Source organism: Thunnus albacares, chromosome 4 (assembly GCF_914725855.1).
Source record: "Thunnus albacares chromosome 4, fThuAlb1.1, whole genome shotgun sequence".
NCBI lineage: Eukaryota > Metazoa > Chordata > Actinopteri > Scombriformes > Scombridae > Thunnus > Thunnus albacares.
Window position 1 is genome coordinate 16,250,384 of NC_058109.1, and position 16,965 is coordinate 16,267,348.

General features: G+C 39.7%; 1 protein-coding gene across 2 annotated transcripts in view; it reads right to left on the reverse strand.

Annotated features, from left to right (window-relative positions):
- Nucleotides 1-16,965, reverse strand: part of iffo2b (intermediate filament family orphan 2b) — a 28,521-nt gene that overhangs the window by 6,901 nt on the left and 4,655 nt on the right. For both annotated transcript variants that reach the window (XM_044348901.1, XM_044348900.1), the window contains exon 2: nucleotides 2,846-2,906. In XM_044348901.1, the coding sequence (XP_044204836.1) occupies nucleotides 2,846-2,906 (61 nt within the window). The remainder of the gene's footprint in view (nucleotides 1-2,845; nucleotides 2,907-16,965) is intronic.

A 16,965-nucleotide genomic window follows, 5' to 3' on the forward strand; every position in this document is an offset into this window, starting at 1 on the left:
AACATGCAACATGCATAATGGAGTGACCCTGGTGACATTAAGATAAGAACCTTTAAGCAAATTAAGTTTATACACTGTTTCATGCATTTTCATATTGGTTACTGTTTAGCTTTTTATGATCAGTAGACAGAGATCATAGTTTCCTGTTTCATATTTAAATTACTGAGATGATGCAAATGTGAACCACAGCAATACAAAAGGTGTTTCATAATTGTACCTGTAGCCACAAGGAACCTTTTCATATGTGTCAACTGGACACACATTTTTGGTGAATTGGGCCCAAGATATTAAACTTACAGTAAGGTTTAAAACTTTCAACTTTCACTCTTAAAATAATAGTCAGGTGCCCATATATCTTGCTTGCTATAATCATTCCTCCTGTAAATACTGACCATTAGATGATCTCTTCCTTCTACACTTTCAATGTAAGTGATGGAGGACAAAATCCACAGTCCTCCTTTTGTGCAAAAATGTATTCAAAAGTCCATTTGAAGCTAATATGAAGCTTTCAGTCGTCCAAATAAGTCAAATCAAGTGAATATCTTTGAAAATGTAAGGCTTTTTAGCACAAAATTACCTCTTTGTGTTTCCTGGATAGTGTTTCCCTGTTCAGCTGCAATGAAAGGATAGTAACAAAAAGAAGGAATTTTACACTAAAAAGACTGAATTAATTTTTTGCACCGAATGAGGACTGTGGATTTTGTCCCCCAGCACTTACATTGCAAGTGCATTAGGCAGGGATCTTTTAATGGCTGGTATTAACAGAAGAATGTTTACAACAAGCAAAACCTGTTTCAGTGATCATACGTGACTGTTGTTTTAAGACAGACTTGAAAAATTGTGAACCTATAGGCCTACTTTACAGCTTAAAGAGGGACGGCACGGCTTTCACATCTCAAAGTCAATTTACTAGTCACAAGTACCACTTCTGTGAGAACTGTCAATCTAGCAAAATGTCATTTGTGGCTCTAGAGACGCTTTGGCATGTAAGATAAGATAAGACTCTTTACTGTCATTGTAGGCATACAATGAACTTATGTAACTGTCTGTGACCAGCAGCAATATAAATCTAATAATAAAAAAGGTATTGCACAGCAGTCAGATGTACGTAATAAAGTGTTGGAGTGCATTAGCATTAGCAATAGCAGCAGTTGGAGGGTGGGGCGTGGGTGGTTATATTTACAGTCCTAAGCGCTCAACGGCTATGGGAGGGTGGGGGCTGATGGAGGCTACAGCTCTGGGGAAAAAGCTGTTCTTCAGTCTGTTTGTTCAGGCTTTGATGGCTCTGCATCTCTTCCCCGATGGCAAGGGGACAAACAGACTGACTGTGACCTGCGTGAGTTGGGCCCTTACTGATGCTGCTAGCCTTCTTGTATAGACGGCTAGCATACACTGTGTCCAACTTTGAAAGCACAGGTCCCACAATCTTCTGTGCCGTTTTTACCACTAGGACCAAATCCTTCTGGTTCTCGGCAGTACAGCTAGCATACCACAGCATGACACAGTAGCAGAGGAGACTCTCTATGGTGTATAGTTCTGTAAAAGTTATAAGAAGCTGAGAGGGATGTTTGGCCTGTTTGAGTTTTCTTTGGAAGAAAAACCTCCGTTGAGCCCTCTTCACCAGGTGGGAGGTGTTAAGGGACCATGAGAGTCTGTCTGACAAAATAAATCTGATGATGTCATCTACTGGATTGATCATCACCATACTTTGTAATGATTTGTCTTAAGTCCCCCAGATTTAAAGGAATGCAATACAAAATAGCTAAAGTGCCCCTTTAACTTTACATTTGGTCTTTTAAGAACCAACCTGTTCTACACTCAATCAGAAACACACCCATATATACTACAGTCATACTCCTTTAACCTCCACTTATACTTACGTCAATTTCAAAACACTCATATTCCAGCCTCATCATGGGTCTCATAAACAATAACCTAATTATTAGTGTGCACAGTAGATTCCCATAGTTTCCCACTAAATTAATGGCTATCCTTATCCTTTAGTAAATTTTACAAAAGCTAAAAGGATGACTAACTCTTGACTTCAATCTTTCACTAGAAGAGAGCCAGTTTTCGTTTCTGTATTAAGTCAGCACACAGTTAACAGCCCTCTGGCTCTGGGCCATTAACAATAAGTTTGGACTGTTTTTACTATCTTCCGAACAGATTTCCGGCTCTCCCACACTCAGCGACATCTGCCCGTGTGCTCAAAATGGTTAAAGCCCCCCTGGGATGGCACTCCACCTCTCTATCTGGGGTTTTGCTGACCCAGAATCCAAGACAAACATGCATTCTGTCACCGATCGATTTGCGCAAAAGCAGAGATAGGGAAGGATGCCGACCAGAGGCACTTCTAGCACCAGCTGGGATGCTGTATGTGTTGTGATATCAGGTCCTTCATGCCTGCCTTAAGGTGTGACACTTTAAATTGATTTTGCTTCTACATCTATTTCCTTTTCTTGTTCCACACAGAAAGCTAATGGTTGACTGCTGGTAATATTTGATGTTTATATCTATATCTATATCTAGGCCAACAGACTCCTCCTGATGGGTTTGTAATAAGGTTTTTCTAATCTGACACACTTCCTCTTGGCTGTAACTGCCTCTCAACCAGATCTGCTGAGTCCACATTGAATAAAACGCCATGAAGAACTGAGCTATATATACATGTTTATGTATGTACTGTAGTAGCCGTTTTGGAAACGTATGCGTACACATGCTCTTTCCTCAGATCTAATTTGTGTTCCTAGTCTGCATGTTGTAAGTGACTCTTGGCAAGATTTCCAAATGGCCAGTGCACGAGTATGTGAGTGGAATATATTTGATTATGTTTATGTTTCCCAACCTGCTGCAAGGATCCCACCGTGGACTCCAGCTGCTCTCGTCTGGACAGCTCCTCCTCCCATCTGCAACACAAAATACAGAGGTGGGTCAGTTACTGCAGGGCCTGGTCCCCTGGGGGCCACTAGACAGGGTAATGGTACTTTTGTGGGGATAATACTCCCATCTCTGATTACAAAATGCCCTTGACGGTGAGGGTTCACACCCACTTCCCCCTATTTCTAATCTTTTTTCTCATTCCTCCTTTGTATGGTCACCTTTAAAAACCCACCACCGTCTCAATAAAAACTATAAAGAGATTGAAGTTCCACCCTCCTTCAAAAAACATTGCTCATGAATAGTTTGTGAATCTCTGCGTGACTGCAGGGACATTTGAGCACACCCAAAAGGGTGGGGTATCTCTGCTGCAGCCTGAATTCCATTATGCTATCTGCCTCATTCCTCATGAAGTCCCAGCAGTAGAGAATCAGTTTACAAGATCTTACTGGTGACAGTTCAAAGCAAATTAAAATCTTTATTCCTGCTATTGACAGAGAGAAGTGGAGCTTAACATGTACTAAAACTACCAACACATACATTAGCAGCAAAACCATTAAATGAAATTCCAATATTTACTGAAGATACAGTAAGCTGAATTATTCATCATATCACAGTCGCCAGCTGGGCAAATAAGTGACTGTAAAACAAGCAGATCATTATTGGTTTGGATCATTTGTATGCAATATAAGATGACACTAGACTAAATGTCTACAGCTAGGCAAGCTCACGATTACAGTGCTAGCATGTCGACGTTTAGCAGGTACATTACTGTGTTCACTATCTTAGTTTATTGTGTTAGAATGCTTTATTTGGTATTTAATTAGCACCAACAAAAAGTACAGCCAAGGATGATGTGAATGTCATTAGTTTTGCAGATATTTGGTCATAAGTCAAAGTATTGGACAAAATACAACTTTGACCCAATATGGTAGATGAAAAAATAAGGGATCACCAAAGTTATTACAGTTTATCCTGTTCATACAGATATAATTGTCTGTACCACATTTCATGTCAATCTATCCGATAGTTATTGAGACATGCCATTCAAAACCACAAATGTCAAACTGCTGGTGGTGCTGGACGAAAAGTCAGTGGGGTTTATACTATGCCATGAATGTATGTACAGTCTGTAAGTCGGGGTTTAAGTGGGGACCAAACAGATTGACCGACAAACAGACCAGAGCCTTGCTTCTAACATGGCTAAAAATAAACTGCCAGACCCCATCATGCCTGCAAGCTATTATTAGCAACACAGTTCTATTTCTCTGTGCTGACAGCTCATATCTATCAATCATCTGCGCCATGGAAACTATGTAAAAATAAAATTAGCCTATTTAATTGCCTTACAGTATGTGTCACACACATGGCACAGAGCGCTCAGCCAGCGTCCGTCAGTTCAGCTCCTAATACAGACTCATCTTGTTCCCTGGGATACGAGATCGCAGGCGTGCTGAGTCACTGATGCTTCCTCAAAGAGGGTTTGAGATTCAGAATGGGCAGTGAGCTCATTGAACAATATGAAGTATCCACACAGTGCCAGACACCCATGTGACACTGAGCCACTGTGAGCCACGTGAGGACAGTGGAGGATAAAAACCAGAAGGGGTTTTCTTTTCTGTGTGTGTGTGTGTGTGTGTATTTGTGTGTGTGTGAGAGAGAACGAGAGAGACTGGGTGAGCCAGTGGGAGAGGGAAGATTTATGTGTACTAGTTTAAGTACCACATGCCTGACCATATATGTTTAGCTACTGGAAGTGAGAAAGTTGTCATCTGATGACCATTACTGAATTCTGGGACACTAGCTTCCCCATAGCCTTTACCATGGAGAAACAAAAACACACCAAGAAGTCACAACATGCGTCACTGGAGATTCACTTTCCCAACAAAACTCAGCCTTGTTCCCATTCAGCACCCAGTGAATGTACACTGTCTAATTAGAGAGAAGTGTTCCTTGGCAGGGTGTGCCAGCTCACAGTCTGATTGAAGCCTTGTTCTAGAAATGCTGGCAGTGCTGCTTTACTGTGTCCACAACACTCCGCCTGTCTGCCGCAGGACTCTGGCTCAGGTCATTGGAGTTCACAACTGCATCACATCCTCTGCAGACATCACTTGTGTTGTGGCCACAACATCCTTGTCTCTAATACTGTGGGTGATAACCGGACGGAACGATTCAATCGACCTACTGATTGGAAGAGAGAGCCTCTCTCTGTCAACGACATGTCAAGGCTATTCATGTCCAGTGTAGGGGGTAATGCATTACAGTACTACATTACTTTTAGCAGTAATGAATATAACGCATTACTAATAGGATTTCGGTAATATTATTATCGTTACTATGTCAAGTAATGTGTTACCACCTAAAATTAAGTGGGTTTTTTTTCTTTTTTTAAGAATTCATACGCATCCTGCACCGTTCTGCCACCAGAAAAAAATATAATATCCCCTGAAGAATTTTTTGTTGCTGAAATTCGATGGCTGAGATGCCTGCAGACTTTGAAATGAGCCATATTTTGTAATGATGAGTCATTCGTTGTTTGTGTTGGTCCTATGCTTTTCTACTTATTGCTATTTCAGGGCAGGATATAGGCCTTGCTCGTAAAATATTGGTTTGCAAAATCAGCCCAATCTGGCCATAGAGGCCTAATCCTCCAAGCGCTCTTTTGTTTTCATTCTTGAAATCACATGTCCATGCCTTGTTCTTCTACGAACCTTAATAAAAATGGCATAGAAAAGGAGATTTTGTGCCTTGTCATGTCATTATAGGCTACATTATAGAACGGTCTAGGTATATTGTGTTTCATTTATCCCTATCTCACAATTTATCAGACTTTGATCTTTTGTCTGCCTGCCCATCCCCCCTGTGTCCAAGGCCATAAAAAGGTCTAGGCTATTTAATTGTTCTATATAGGCTTCTGTTCTAAAGCTTTCTATGTCGACAATGTAGGCAAAAGCTTTTGTGATTCCACAAAATCACAGCAATTGTTATTTATTGTATTGCACTGTGAGGCTGCACTGCACCTGTTACATTAAGCTGTGAGTGGCCTACAGCTGTTTTTATAATGACCAAGTTCTATCACTTTGGATATTTTATTGGAGTGTTTCAATCGACCTGAAAGGCCTAAATAACATAGTATTTAGTCTAGACTTAGGCTACTGCCTTAGTGTCGCTTTCACACATAACAGGAAAAGCCGACCAAAAGGAAAAGATGGGCTCTTGCACTTGCTGCTTTATGCCTGTGCTGTCATTAGGCTATAACACATCGCCCACCGATGGATTTATAATGAACTGCAATAAACCTTTCCATGATTGATTACCCGCTATTAAACAACATTACATGCTTCCATTTCATAATCCCTAATCATACTTCTGTGGTTATTTTGGTGAAAGTAACGCAAAAATAGTGTAATAGTTACATGTTACTATACACAGACAGTAATATTGTAAAGTAACTTATTGCTTTCAAATAAAAGTAACTAGTGATATGTAATATATTACATTTTGAAAGTAACTCAACACTGTTTATGTCATCTGTCAAAGGTAACGGAATCATTGACAGACCAAGGCAGAAACTGCTTCCACAATATTTGGCACAGATAGCAATCCATAAAAGTCAAATGGAAAAGCACAGACTGTTAGGCATCCAAATAAACAGACTCTAAAATGTCTAATCCAAACAGAGATGAGACTACAGCATAGCAAAACTATTCTATCTGGCCTCTCTGCCACAGCAGTGGTCTTCCTGTACCTTTGGCGTGACTCAGTCAAACGAACACACCCGGAGTCTCCTTACAAGGACAAAGACAGCAGGAGGGTTGGAGCCTGTGTCCACTCAGAGACATCTGTTTACCGCCAGAAACATTCTCCTCAATCGTGCTCTAATAAATCAAAAACTGTGGTGTTACAGATGTGTTGGTTCAGCCTACAAGGTCAACAGAAATTGCAGCAATAAATGATGTGGTTTCCTTTATGGAAGGCTGTTCTGGAAAGTAAAATAGAAATAGTGGATGTTCTTTAACAGCCACATAAAGATACTACCTAATTTTCATTGAGAAAATTAAAAGCCATTTAAAAAAATGAGTCATCTGTATCCAATCCAATCAGTAGGGCATGATTGGCGGCAGAAGTACTTAAATAGAATTATTCAAATGAAATGAATGGGGAAAAAAAAGATGCCAAAAAAAAAATCGCAACTGCATATTTTGTGATGCCTGAAAAGCAGTGATTTAAAAGTGAAAAACGAACTGTCTCGCATCAAACAGACATTTTCTCATACAATTTTTTGTCTGGTGAACAATAGCATTCCAGCAGCGCTTGCCAACTAACACTCCCTGCCCTATGTGGTATGTCTGGGAGTTACGTTTGCACGCGAGCTGCCTCAATGTTTTCCCATCACTGCTTGGGGGCACAGGGGAATCTTAGTACAGCATGCACACATCCAAATTCAGTTGCTCTAATTTTCTTAGCTTTGATTCTTTTTACTGAGCGTGCTCATGCTGATAGTTTTTTGTCACTCATAATTATTTAATCTTGAAGCTTGATTGCCAGAATCAGAATGAAAGATTATATCTTGGAGGTGACTACCCTGCGGTTATTATTTTAATGACCAAATGTTCATCTAATCTCCTGAAATTTCAAAGAGCATGACCACAACATTGTTATGCAACGGTAAATGCCAATGGATCAGAGAATATGAGTAAGTCAGTAAATACCAAAAGGAGTGTGGAGAACACTTTGAGGTGTGGTTGCAAGTCATTCCACAAAGCCTCTGTTGTTCATAGCGAATAAAATTGAAAGTCAGACAACACCCTGTTTAAATGATATACTGGCAAGTGATACTTAGGAAGTGGAATTTCTCTGTAACCAGACATCAAATCGCAAGCTCAAAAACTGATCCTATGCATTAGAGCAGATTAACCCAAAAAAAGCATACCTTTAGAGAACATATTACACACCTTCTAATTAGTGTATTTTATTCAGTTTCACCCACAGTCAAAATATCCTCATTTACCTTATGTTTTGTCTTTCATTTTTTAACTCTCTGACTTCTGGATAATTTAGTTATATGGGTGTTGTATGTATAATAACACAATAAGATTTATGATAGACACTTTTGTCCTTATTCACTACTGCTTTTTCTAAGCCTTTTCTAATGTTTTGAAAGTGTGATGTTTTCAAGGAAAAATGCTTCTTTACCTAATTGCCTGGATGGCAGCGTGTGTGTTTGCTCAAGGTGTTTTATTCACCAAGTGAACTAATTTCTGTTGTCCTCTGATTGGGTAATTTATCCTACATTTATGCATATATTAAACTGTTGCGATGCTTGTCCATATACCCAATAAAGATCAAGCAGACTAAAATAAATATAGCAGCAGTAAGTGAGACAAGTTTCTTCAGAAACTATAGGATTTTTGAATGGTAATATGGTAAAAAAAAAAAAAATGTTTGCAGGGAGTCTGTTATTGTAAACACAAAGTTTACAGTCAATATTTTTTTAATTTATAGATCAATCTGTGTTATATAAGTCTCTAAAGATGCAGGGTATGTAGGAATGTTTGGCAAAACACGAATGCATTAATGTTTACATTCATTACATTTCATAAAGTAACTGGAAAATAGTTATTATCAGTACAATATTACAATATTATAATATCATCAAATCACAATAATAACAAGAATTCTTTAAACCCTAATTAATGCTCAAACTACCTTCACCTGATTTGCTAAATAATATTAATATACTTTATTTCCTTGCCAGTTAAAACCTTTATGTTTAGCTGTAAGCTGTTGCGAAGGCACAAATCATCATGTTCCTTTTCTAAACGAGGCTCTGCAAAATAGACGCTAATGGCGCCATTACAATTAATTCTCGTGAGGGCAGGCAATAGTCAAAGAGGAACTGTTACATGATAACAGATGCAAGGATCAATACATCTGGCTACATGCAGGACAAACACACCCATTCAGCTCAGTCGCTCATATGAAACGAGGCCACCGTCAGCTTTGATAAATCACGTCTGACAGTCCAGAGTGCACGTGATTCCTGCTAAGGAGCTCTATAGGTGTCTATATAATGTTGTCTCTATGACAGCCTTCCCCATCCTCTATGTGCGATTATACGGTGCACAAACAGGGTGGTGAATTACCTTCAGTACAGATCCTTCCAATAATCTTGGCTGGAGAGGAGGAGCATGCTGGGAAGAAGCATCTGTGGCACAGAGATGTGAAATAGTGGTATAGTGAGCAATATAAGGCTTTCCTGAGAAAGAAAAGGGGGAGGTATGACTATAGTAGGTCATTGATTGAATGTCATGATGCTCAGTAATCTATAGCCTCCCCAGACTCCACAGAGACATGTGTGGCGTGCTAATGATGCAGCGATGTGAAATGGATCGGGGCCGGCAGGTAAAGCAGCTCAGGAGCCCACCGTCTGGCTGCTCTGAGGGTCTCTGCTGATTAGACAACACCCCAAGGTCAAGCTCATTTCATTTCTAGTGCCTTTCTCTGCTCGACCTCAATCCATATCCATAACACAAACTCCCACCACACACACACACACACATTCACACACTTGTCCTCTAACATCCCATCTTCTCAAGCCATCTCGTGTCCATGGAAACCATGCCACAGGCCTGCATCCGATGCAGATTAATTCCTGGCTCACTCAGTCATGTAAACTGGGCACAGAGATGTCCGACAGGATCACCACTCACTGTCGGATGAAGATTCCTCTGTTTTATGTTCCACAAGCAGGGCCAGTCTTAAATATAGCCCTCCTAACCCAGACAGCATGCAGACACCACCAGGCCGAGCAGCAGGAATGTCAGTGTTGCTAAGTGACCACAGACATTTTTCAAAGGTGCCATAATCATCAGCCCTCGGGGAGCAACCAGATTTTGCTAGAAGCTGAAATAGGTGACAGTGCAAAACATAGTATTTGTCATTGCTCTATTGACTTCTCAAAGTCTTGTTTTCAATAATGAGACATCTTCATTTTGCTGTGTTGTATAAAGGGGTAGGTATGAGTATATCTAATATAAGTAAAAATATTCCTTGTTTTGTCCTCCAAATTATGACTTTTTGCTTAATTTACCAAAGGACAGCCAAAAAACATGAGGCCAAAGTAGGAAAATGTGTGAAACGCCTGGATGTGTATGTGCACGTTACATGTATGTGTATATACATATACAGTAGGCAGCTCTTGTCTTGCAACCAAGGGTGGGATCTGTTATGAATGTGTTGCCTGTTAATAAATATTTTCAAAAAATGGATTTTAAAAGCTCATGACGCACATCTTTAAACATAAAAGCAAAATGTTGTTCAAGTTACAGAAATTATCAGTCAAACAACTGACTGTTTGCACTGAAATTCCTAGTAACTACTTGAGTCGGGGGAAAGAATGAATAGAGGTACAACAGATGACACTGTGCCTCTTCCTAGGAACCTGGTTTCTTAAATATTTTGGACCTCTTCCAGTGAACCAGACCGGTTTAAACTGAACTGCAGACCTTTATAACACATATCAGTGACAGTGAAGAAGACAAGCAACTGTGAGTATTTAAATGGTGAATTCAGTGACCAAGAAAGGTCAACGTTCCCATTAAATATGATGAAGACCGCATCCTATATTACTCATCATTCCCTGCCATTGCTTTATCAATATACAAAGTCTGTCTTTATCTAAAGGCTTTGAAAATTGTTAGCGATAGTTCTCATTGAGCATTTTCCCTTCATGAGATAGTTCCTTCAGGGAGGACATACAAACAGCTTTGATCAAAATCTGGGAGGTTCAAGATAAGTACATTCCTCGAGGTCCTGAATCGAAAACTGCAGGCACGTACAAGGTTTATAGCTGACTTTTATATAAATGCATACATCTCTTTTTATTTTTTTGTTTTATTTTTTGTTCTTCTACTCTGCATTCACATGTGGTACTTTGGGATATTTTGAGTATTTTTTTCACTATTTCTGTAGATGTTCTTTTAGTTTTATTTGTGTGTGCGTATATTGACAGTCCTGTTTTTGTTGTTTGCACAATGAGTGTACCTAAATGGCAATAAAATCAACTTGATCAACCTAATCCTTCTCAACATATCAATATTATATGAAAGAAGCACAGAAGGTGCAGTATTAAGAGATTATTGGAGTTTTATAATATGTTCATAGGACTTCTAACAGAGTTGAAACAACAAAGTGCTCACATTAATTATTATAGCTAATTATTAGGCCTACTATCCAATGAGTGTAACATCTAAAGATGTAATAATTATATTTCCAAATAATAATGGAAAATCTTCAATCAATAATAACTTCAGACTCAGTATTACTTTTAAATCATCACTTCAAAATATGAAACAGTCCGTATTGAACTAACAATTAGGCTATTCACTGATGACGTCATACTATCTTGCAATTATTTGCACAACAATTGCAAGATATCTTTTGGCCCATTAAGTGCAGCATTTCTTTTTCCATTTAGTCAAGCTATTACATTTTCCAGCAGCATGATATCAGCTGGTACACACTTGTCAAAACTCAGGACGTAATGTATGTTTGGAACAGACTGGATAAAAAAGCATTAACATTGAGGAGGAGAGGTTGTAGCTATGTAATCTGTGAGTTTGATGAATGTTCTCTGCCTACAACAAGACATGTAGCTCATAATTAAAGTTCTTGCAACATCAGTGTGTTTCCACACACTCAAACAGGGATAAAGCTACCATATCCTTCATTTGTGTCGGGGATCTTCATGAATCACTGGCAGACTAAACTTCATATTGTATATAACCTGCTGCAAATCCTCCCTCAATGGAACAACTTTTCATGGATTTCAACACTGAAGGAGCATCTGAGAATCAAGTTCAGGCAACAAAACAACATTTTGATGTTCTGTGTAACAAGGTGAGACTAATACAAATTCATTTATACTGATCCAAGCTCCCTGAATAGGGGCTTTGGTACAATATTAGTGGATCCTCCCTTCATACTGATGGACTGACAGATAGTAGGGAGGCAATGTTGTAACATGTCTAATCCTTTATCCTGACCTGGCCCCACAACATCACCACACTGACTTTCCCCAACAATATGGGTGTGAGCTGGACATGTTTGCACTGTGCACATGCATTATCTGATTGCTTAACTCCAAAAGCCAGTCCGAGTCCTCATTTCTCTGGCCTGAGGGATGATGCTGTCAGGTTAGCTGTAAACCGTTTAGAGGGGAGACAAACACATATGTGTTCACATGTAATTACCTGCAGTTTGCGTCTAATAGGTATGACCTAACAGCACCCTGAAAAAAAAGGATAATTAGTTTCAAAGTAATTGTTTGTACTGGCAGCAGTCCTTCAAACTGTTAAGGTTGAATCTCTGCAGGAACATGCAAAGGTGTTGATACTTTGAAAACAAACTTAATGGTTTATTTGTGTTCATAATGATTGACAGTTGAATGTCTCTAGTGGCAGAACTGGCAGAGAGTCGAAAGAGTTTCTGTCAACAAGAGTATCTTACTAAGTTCACAGTTACTGATAAGCACCTGAAAAGGGCAATTTATCACGCTATATTATTGACTATTAGTCATATTGCTGTTTCCTCTCTCCATTTAATGCACTAAAAAGCAACAAGAATACAAATTATATTTGCACACATTGTTTGTTTTTGCAGTCTGCAGCAAAGAGGGTGACAAAGCAGAGTGACAGAAAATCTGTTTTGCCTGCAGTCTTCATCTTCAGTCCCACACTGCAAACTGACCCCACCCCACATGGTACTAAGCACACTACTGTGCTGTTAAGTTGTTATTTTCCCACTGATTTCATTACTGCAGTCTCACACTGTAGTGCTATCATAATAACTCTGAGCCCCTGGCTGTTGACTTAACATACAGTACAAGCAGAGAGACATTAAAATGCACAAAAACAGTAAAGATATAATTTGTAGAAACACTTCACTAAAGAGAGCCAGACAGCTTTGTTAACAATCAAATAATGGGGGGCTTTGAGTTGGATGTTCTGCTTGACAAATGACATGGATTTGTGAGATTCCTTTTAAGTGCAAAAGAATAAGAGCACAAACAAGGCCTGCATGCCTGGGCCGTGTTTGGGTGGAGCTGCAGTGGGAGTCACATCCTATTACAGAAGAAAAGAAGATGGAGATGTTCACTTCTAGTACTAATCCTCTCTGGCCAGGATGTGTGCAGTCAAATTATGAGAGACATAATAGTTATGAGCTGAGTTATCACTACTAGACAAATATCCTTTGTACCTCTGGGTACACACACCTGTAGGATGAACCCCATGACTGAATGTAAAACTGCAACAGCTCTATTCAGAAGAAATCTGGTTTCTTTGCCACAGTTATGTTGTCATGTACAGCAGGAGTCTCAGAGTGCGGGCCTGGGGGGCCAGACCCAGACCACAGTTTCATAACATCCTGCACATGCTTTGAATGTATTGTTCTTTTTTTTCCATTTTGATTTTTTGGTGAATAGGCTGCAATGTGTAGCACATTTTATCCAAAGCCCTTCACAACGTGCCTCTCATTCACTCACACATAAGGGGCAGCAAAGTACCATGGAAGGCTATGACCCACTGTAACCATCAGGGTTCAGTGTCTTGCTCAAAGACGGGAGGAACTGGGGATCCAACCACCAACACTTCGATTAACAGACAACACACACTACCTCCTGAGCCACAGCCACCCCAGTCTTGTATTTTAGAGTAATCATTTAATTTTCTAGGTTTTCAAGGTTGCAAATCATAAACATTTGTGCTGCAAAGACAAGTCAATTAGTAGAGTCAATTAATCAGTTAGGTGATGGACAGAAAGGTTTTTGTTTTGAGTGACTTTTTAAGAAAAATTCTCTGGTTCCACCTTCTTAAATGTTAATATTTGATGGTTTCCTTGGTCTTCGATGATTGTAAACAGAACATCTTTGGGTTTTGGATTGTTGGTTGGACAAAACAAGACATTTGAGGATGTCACCTTGGACTCTTGGAAATTTCGATGGTAATTTTCCACCATTTTATAAACCAAATTATTAATCGAGAAAATAACTGACTGATCAGTAGATAATGAAAATAAGCGTTGCAGCCCTAAAAAAAAAAAGTTTACTTTCAATTTCACATTTAGCAAGCAGCACCTAAATGAACAACTTGTCAACACAAACATTTTAGCTAGGACCAACAGCACTCTTACTGTCTGGCTTCTAAACATAAAAGAAAGGTTTACCGGGACCACAGACAGCTTCAAGAGAGGTGGCTAATTGATTGTTTTTATGTGGAGTTACTGTGACTGCTACTTGTCTCATCTACAGGGAAAAGCTGACAAAGTGTGTATAGTTTGAAATATAATGTAGAAATAGTAGTTTTTAAAACAATTCCAATGACTGTTCATGTGTCCCCCCCAAACTGGTCAAAGCCCCCCAGGTAATTTGAGTTTGAGACCCCTGATGAACAACATTTCTTGAGTTTTCTTGCTTAGGTGAAGTAAAATCAAAGCTCTGAAGGATGAAACTAAGCCCCCCAGTTATTGGTACATTAACTAAGATGAATCAATCTAATCTGTGTTGGCACTTCCATTTTGTTTACATTTACATCACAGACTGTGCCTTTAACATGATAAATATTTTTCCTGCTGTAAAAGTCATAATGAAAACACTGCCACAGGAGATTAATGCACTTTAAGATTTCCAAAGACCAGACACATCTCATTTGCTTAAAGGTCAAGCATGCAAGAGTACAGAGACAAATTAAATGCACCTGTCACGACTCGTACACAACCTACCTATGTGACACATACTATTATACGTGACATTATACACTGCCAAAAGATACATGTGTTTGTTTTAAAGGTGACAAGCAAACCAACATTTCCACCGGAATAACAAGTTTTTGAATTACAGTGATTATTAAGTCAGAATGCTGTGCCAGCACATCCAGGCCTTTAGAGAAGGTACAGTACTTTTACAAACTGAGCAGGTCTGAACAGAGAGGCAATGACGCCTGTTAGATTAGTAGTTGTTAATGAGGATTAGATCAGATGATTATGGAGCAGTAAGATTTGCCTGACCTTACAAACTGTATGTCTTCTGCTTCACTTCAGGTCACAACTGCTGCAAGGTGTAGCAGTGTTTTTCCAAATCCACCGACAGAACCTACGGTATGCTCTCCCTATGCAGTCAGTGCTTACGAAGGGCAGGTGCATTCCCGCACTTTTAAATATGGCAAGTTGCCACTGCTCTCAGCTGTATCGATACCCATGAATAATCAACCACAGCTGCACAGCACAGCAGCAGCTCCTGACACAAGCACTGAGAGAACAAAGGCACAAGGAAGCAGAGGGGGAGCCAGCCTCCCATCATGGTATCGCCTACATTTCCCTTCCAAATAATATACTGAAAAAGGCCACATTTACTTCATATGTTTTCATTACAGCTCTCTGCCATAATCGTTGGCTTTTTCTTGTCTTAATAATGGTCTGGGCCCACAGACAGCTATGTTCGTTTAAGGATAATGATAATATATTTTTTACTGTCAGTAAATCCCATGAAAAGACCAAAACCAGCAATCTGTCTCTCAATACTTTCAGCATTCCATTGCCTTTCTATGGCACTCTATCCCAAGCCAATGTACTGGTAGTGAAGACATAAATCTTTAAAAACATGTCAAAAAATAATAGAATTTCTGGTTGAAAAAGGCTTAGTAATTTCCTAGAACAGCTGGGCAGCTGAAGGTTTTAGCAAACACTACTCAAAGTAGTGCATTTGTTGGGGACTATTTTCAGCTACGGATTAATACTCATTTGGTGCTTTAATGAGCTGTTATGGCACCTGGACTGTATATGTGGAAATGACTCAAAATAAAACAGTGTCCATGGTCATCATAATGAAGGAACACGTCACCCAGTGCAACAGTTATCTATGTGTTTTTAATAGTTTGGTGAGATATTTCAGGAGCCTTATCCTTTAACGTTTCCAGAACACAATCCAGGTTTGTCAAGGCAATGAAAATTACCTATGATAATACTAGAAACTGCAATTGGCCTTGACATATACAAGACATGTTGTGAACTTCGACAAGCTCCGACACAGACAGGAAGAGGGAGAGAGAGAGAAACAATACAGCCTCTAATCTGGAGCTCAATTGTCTTAGTGGACTGATCTCTCTCTCTCTTTCTCTTTCTCTCGCTGTATCTCAGCAGCAGGAGGTCTTCCACTTCGAGAGGCCCCAGTTCAGCACCGCGACTGCGTGCCAGGATGTGGTGCAGGGCTGGCTGGAGGTTGGAGCCTCGGTGCTAGGTGACGGCTTAGAGAAAATCCCTCTCCTGAATAGACGGCCGGATTATACGCAGGGCAGGTCAACACCAAAGACAGACAGAGAGGCTGAAGAGCTCATCAGCGCAGTGCGTTGCTCTTCATTGGGAAATACGATATATGAAACACAATGCAGACTTTGGCTTCATCTCACCCTACAATTAGTTAGTTCTTTACTGAGACAAGCCTGAATCCTCCTTTCAAAAGAGATGCGTAACTCTGCCTTTCATCTCTCATATGCAAAGTAAGCAAGATCAAAGCCACGGAAAAGTGTGTTCACTGAATTCTCATTGCATTGATCCACACACTGCTAAATTCAGCTGTACTTGAATTATTCATGCAGGAAGAAAAATGCCCAGGAGGCACTGGGGCTGTTCTGGTTCACTATACATCCTGTATCACCCATATTGTGACCCAGCAGGACAGTTGTTTGGCCTCTACTGAGTCATGGCATAAACAACCAATTAGGAGAGATCAGCGCGATGACCGGGTAACTGGTTCAAATCCTAATCATGGCATAGCACGCTGATGTGTCCTTTACAGTATGTCTAAAACACTGCAGTGAGCTTTGCAGCTTTAAAAATAGAATAATACTGTAAATTATCTTGCTCCCTGCATCCCTTTCTTTCTGTCTTTAACAACCTCCCACAGCTCAGTTCATCTCTATTCAAGAGAAAACCAAGTGAACTACAGTATTATAAACTGTGTAATGTGTGCTCATCTTAGTGCTCCTTATCTTTATTTACACAGCTCTTTGAAAATGTATCAGCATATCACTG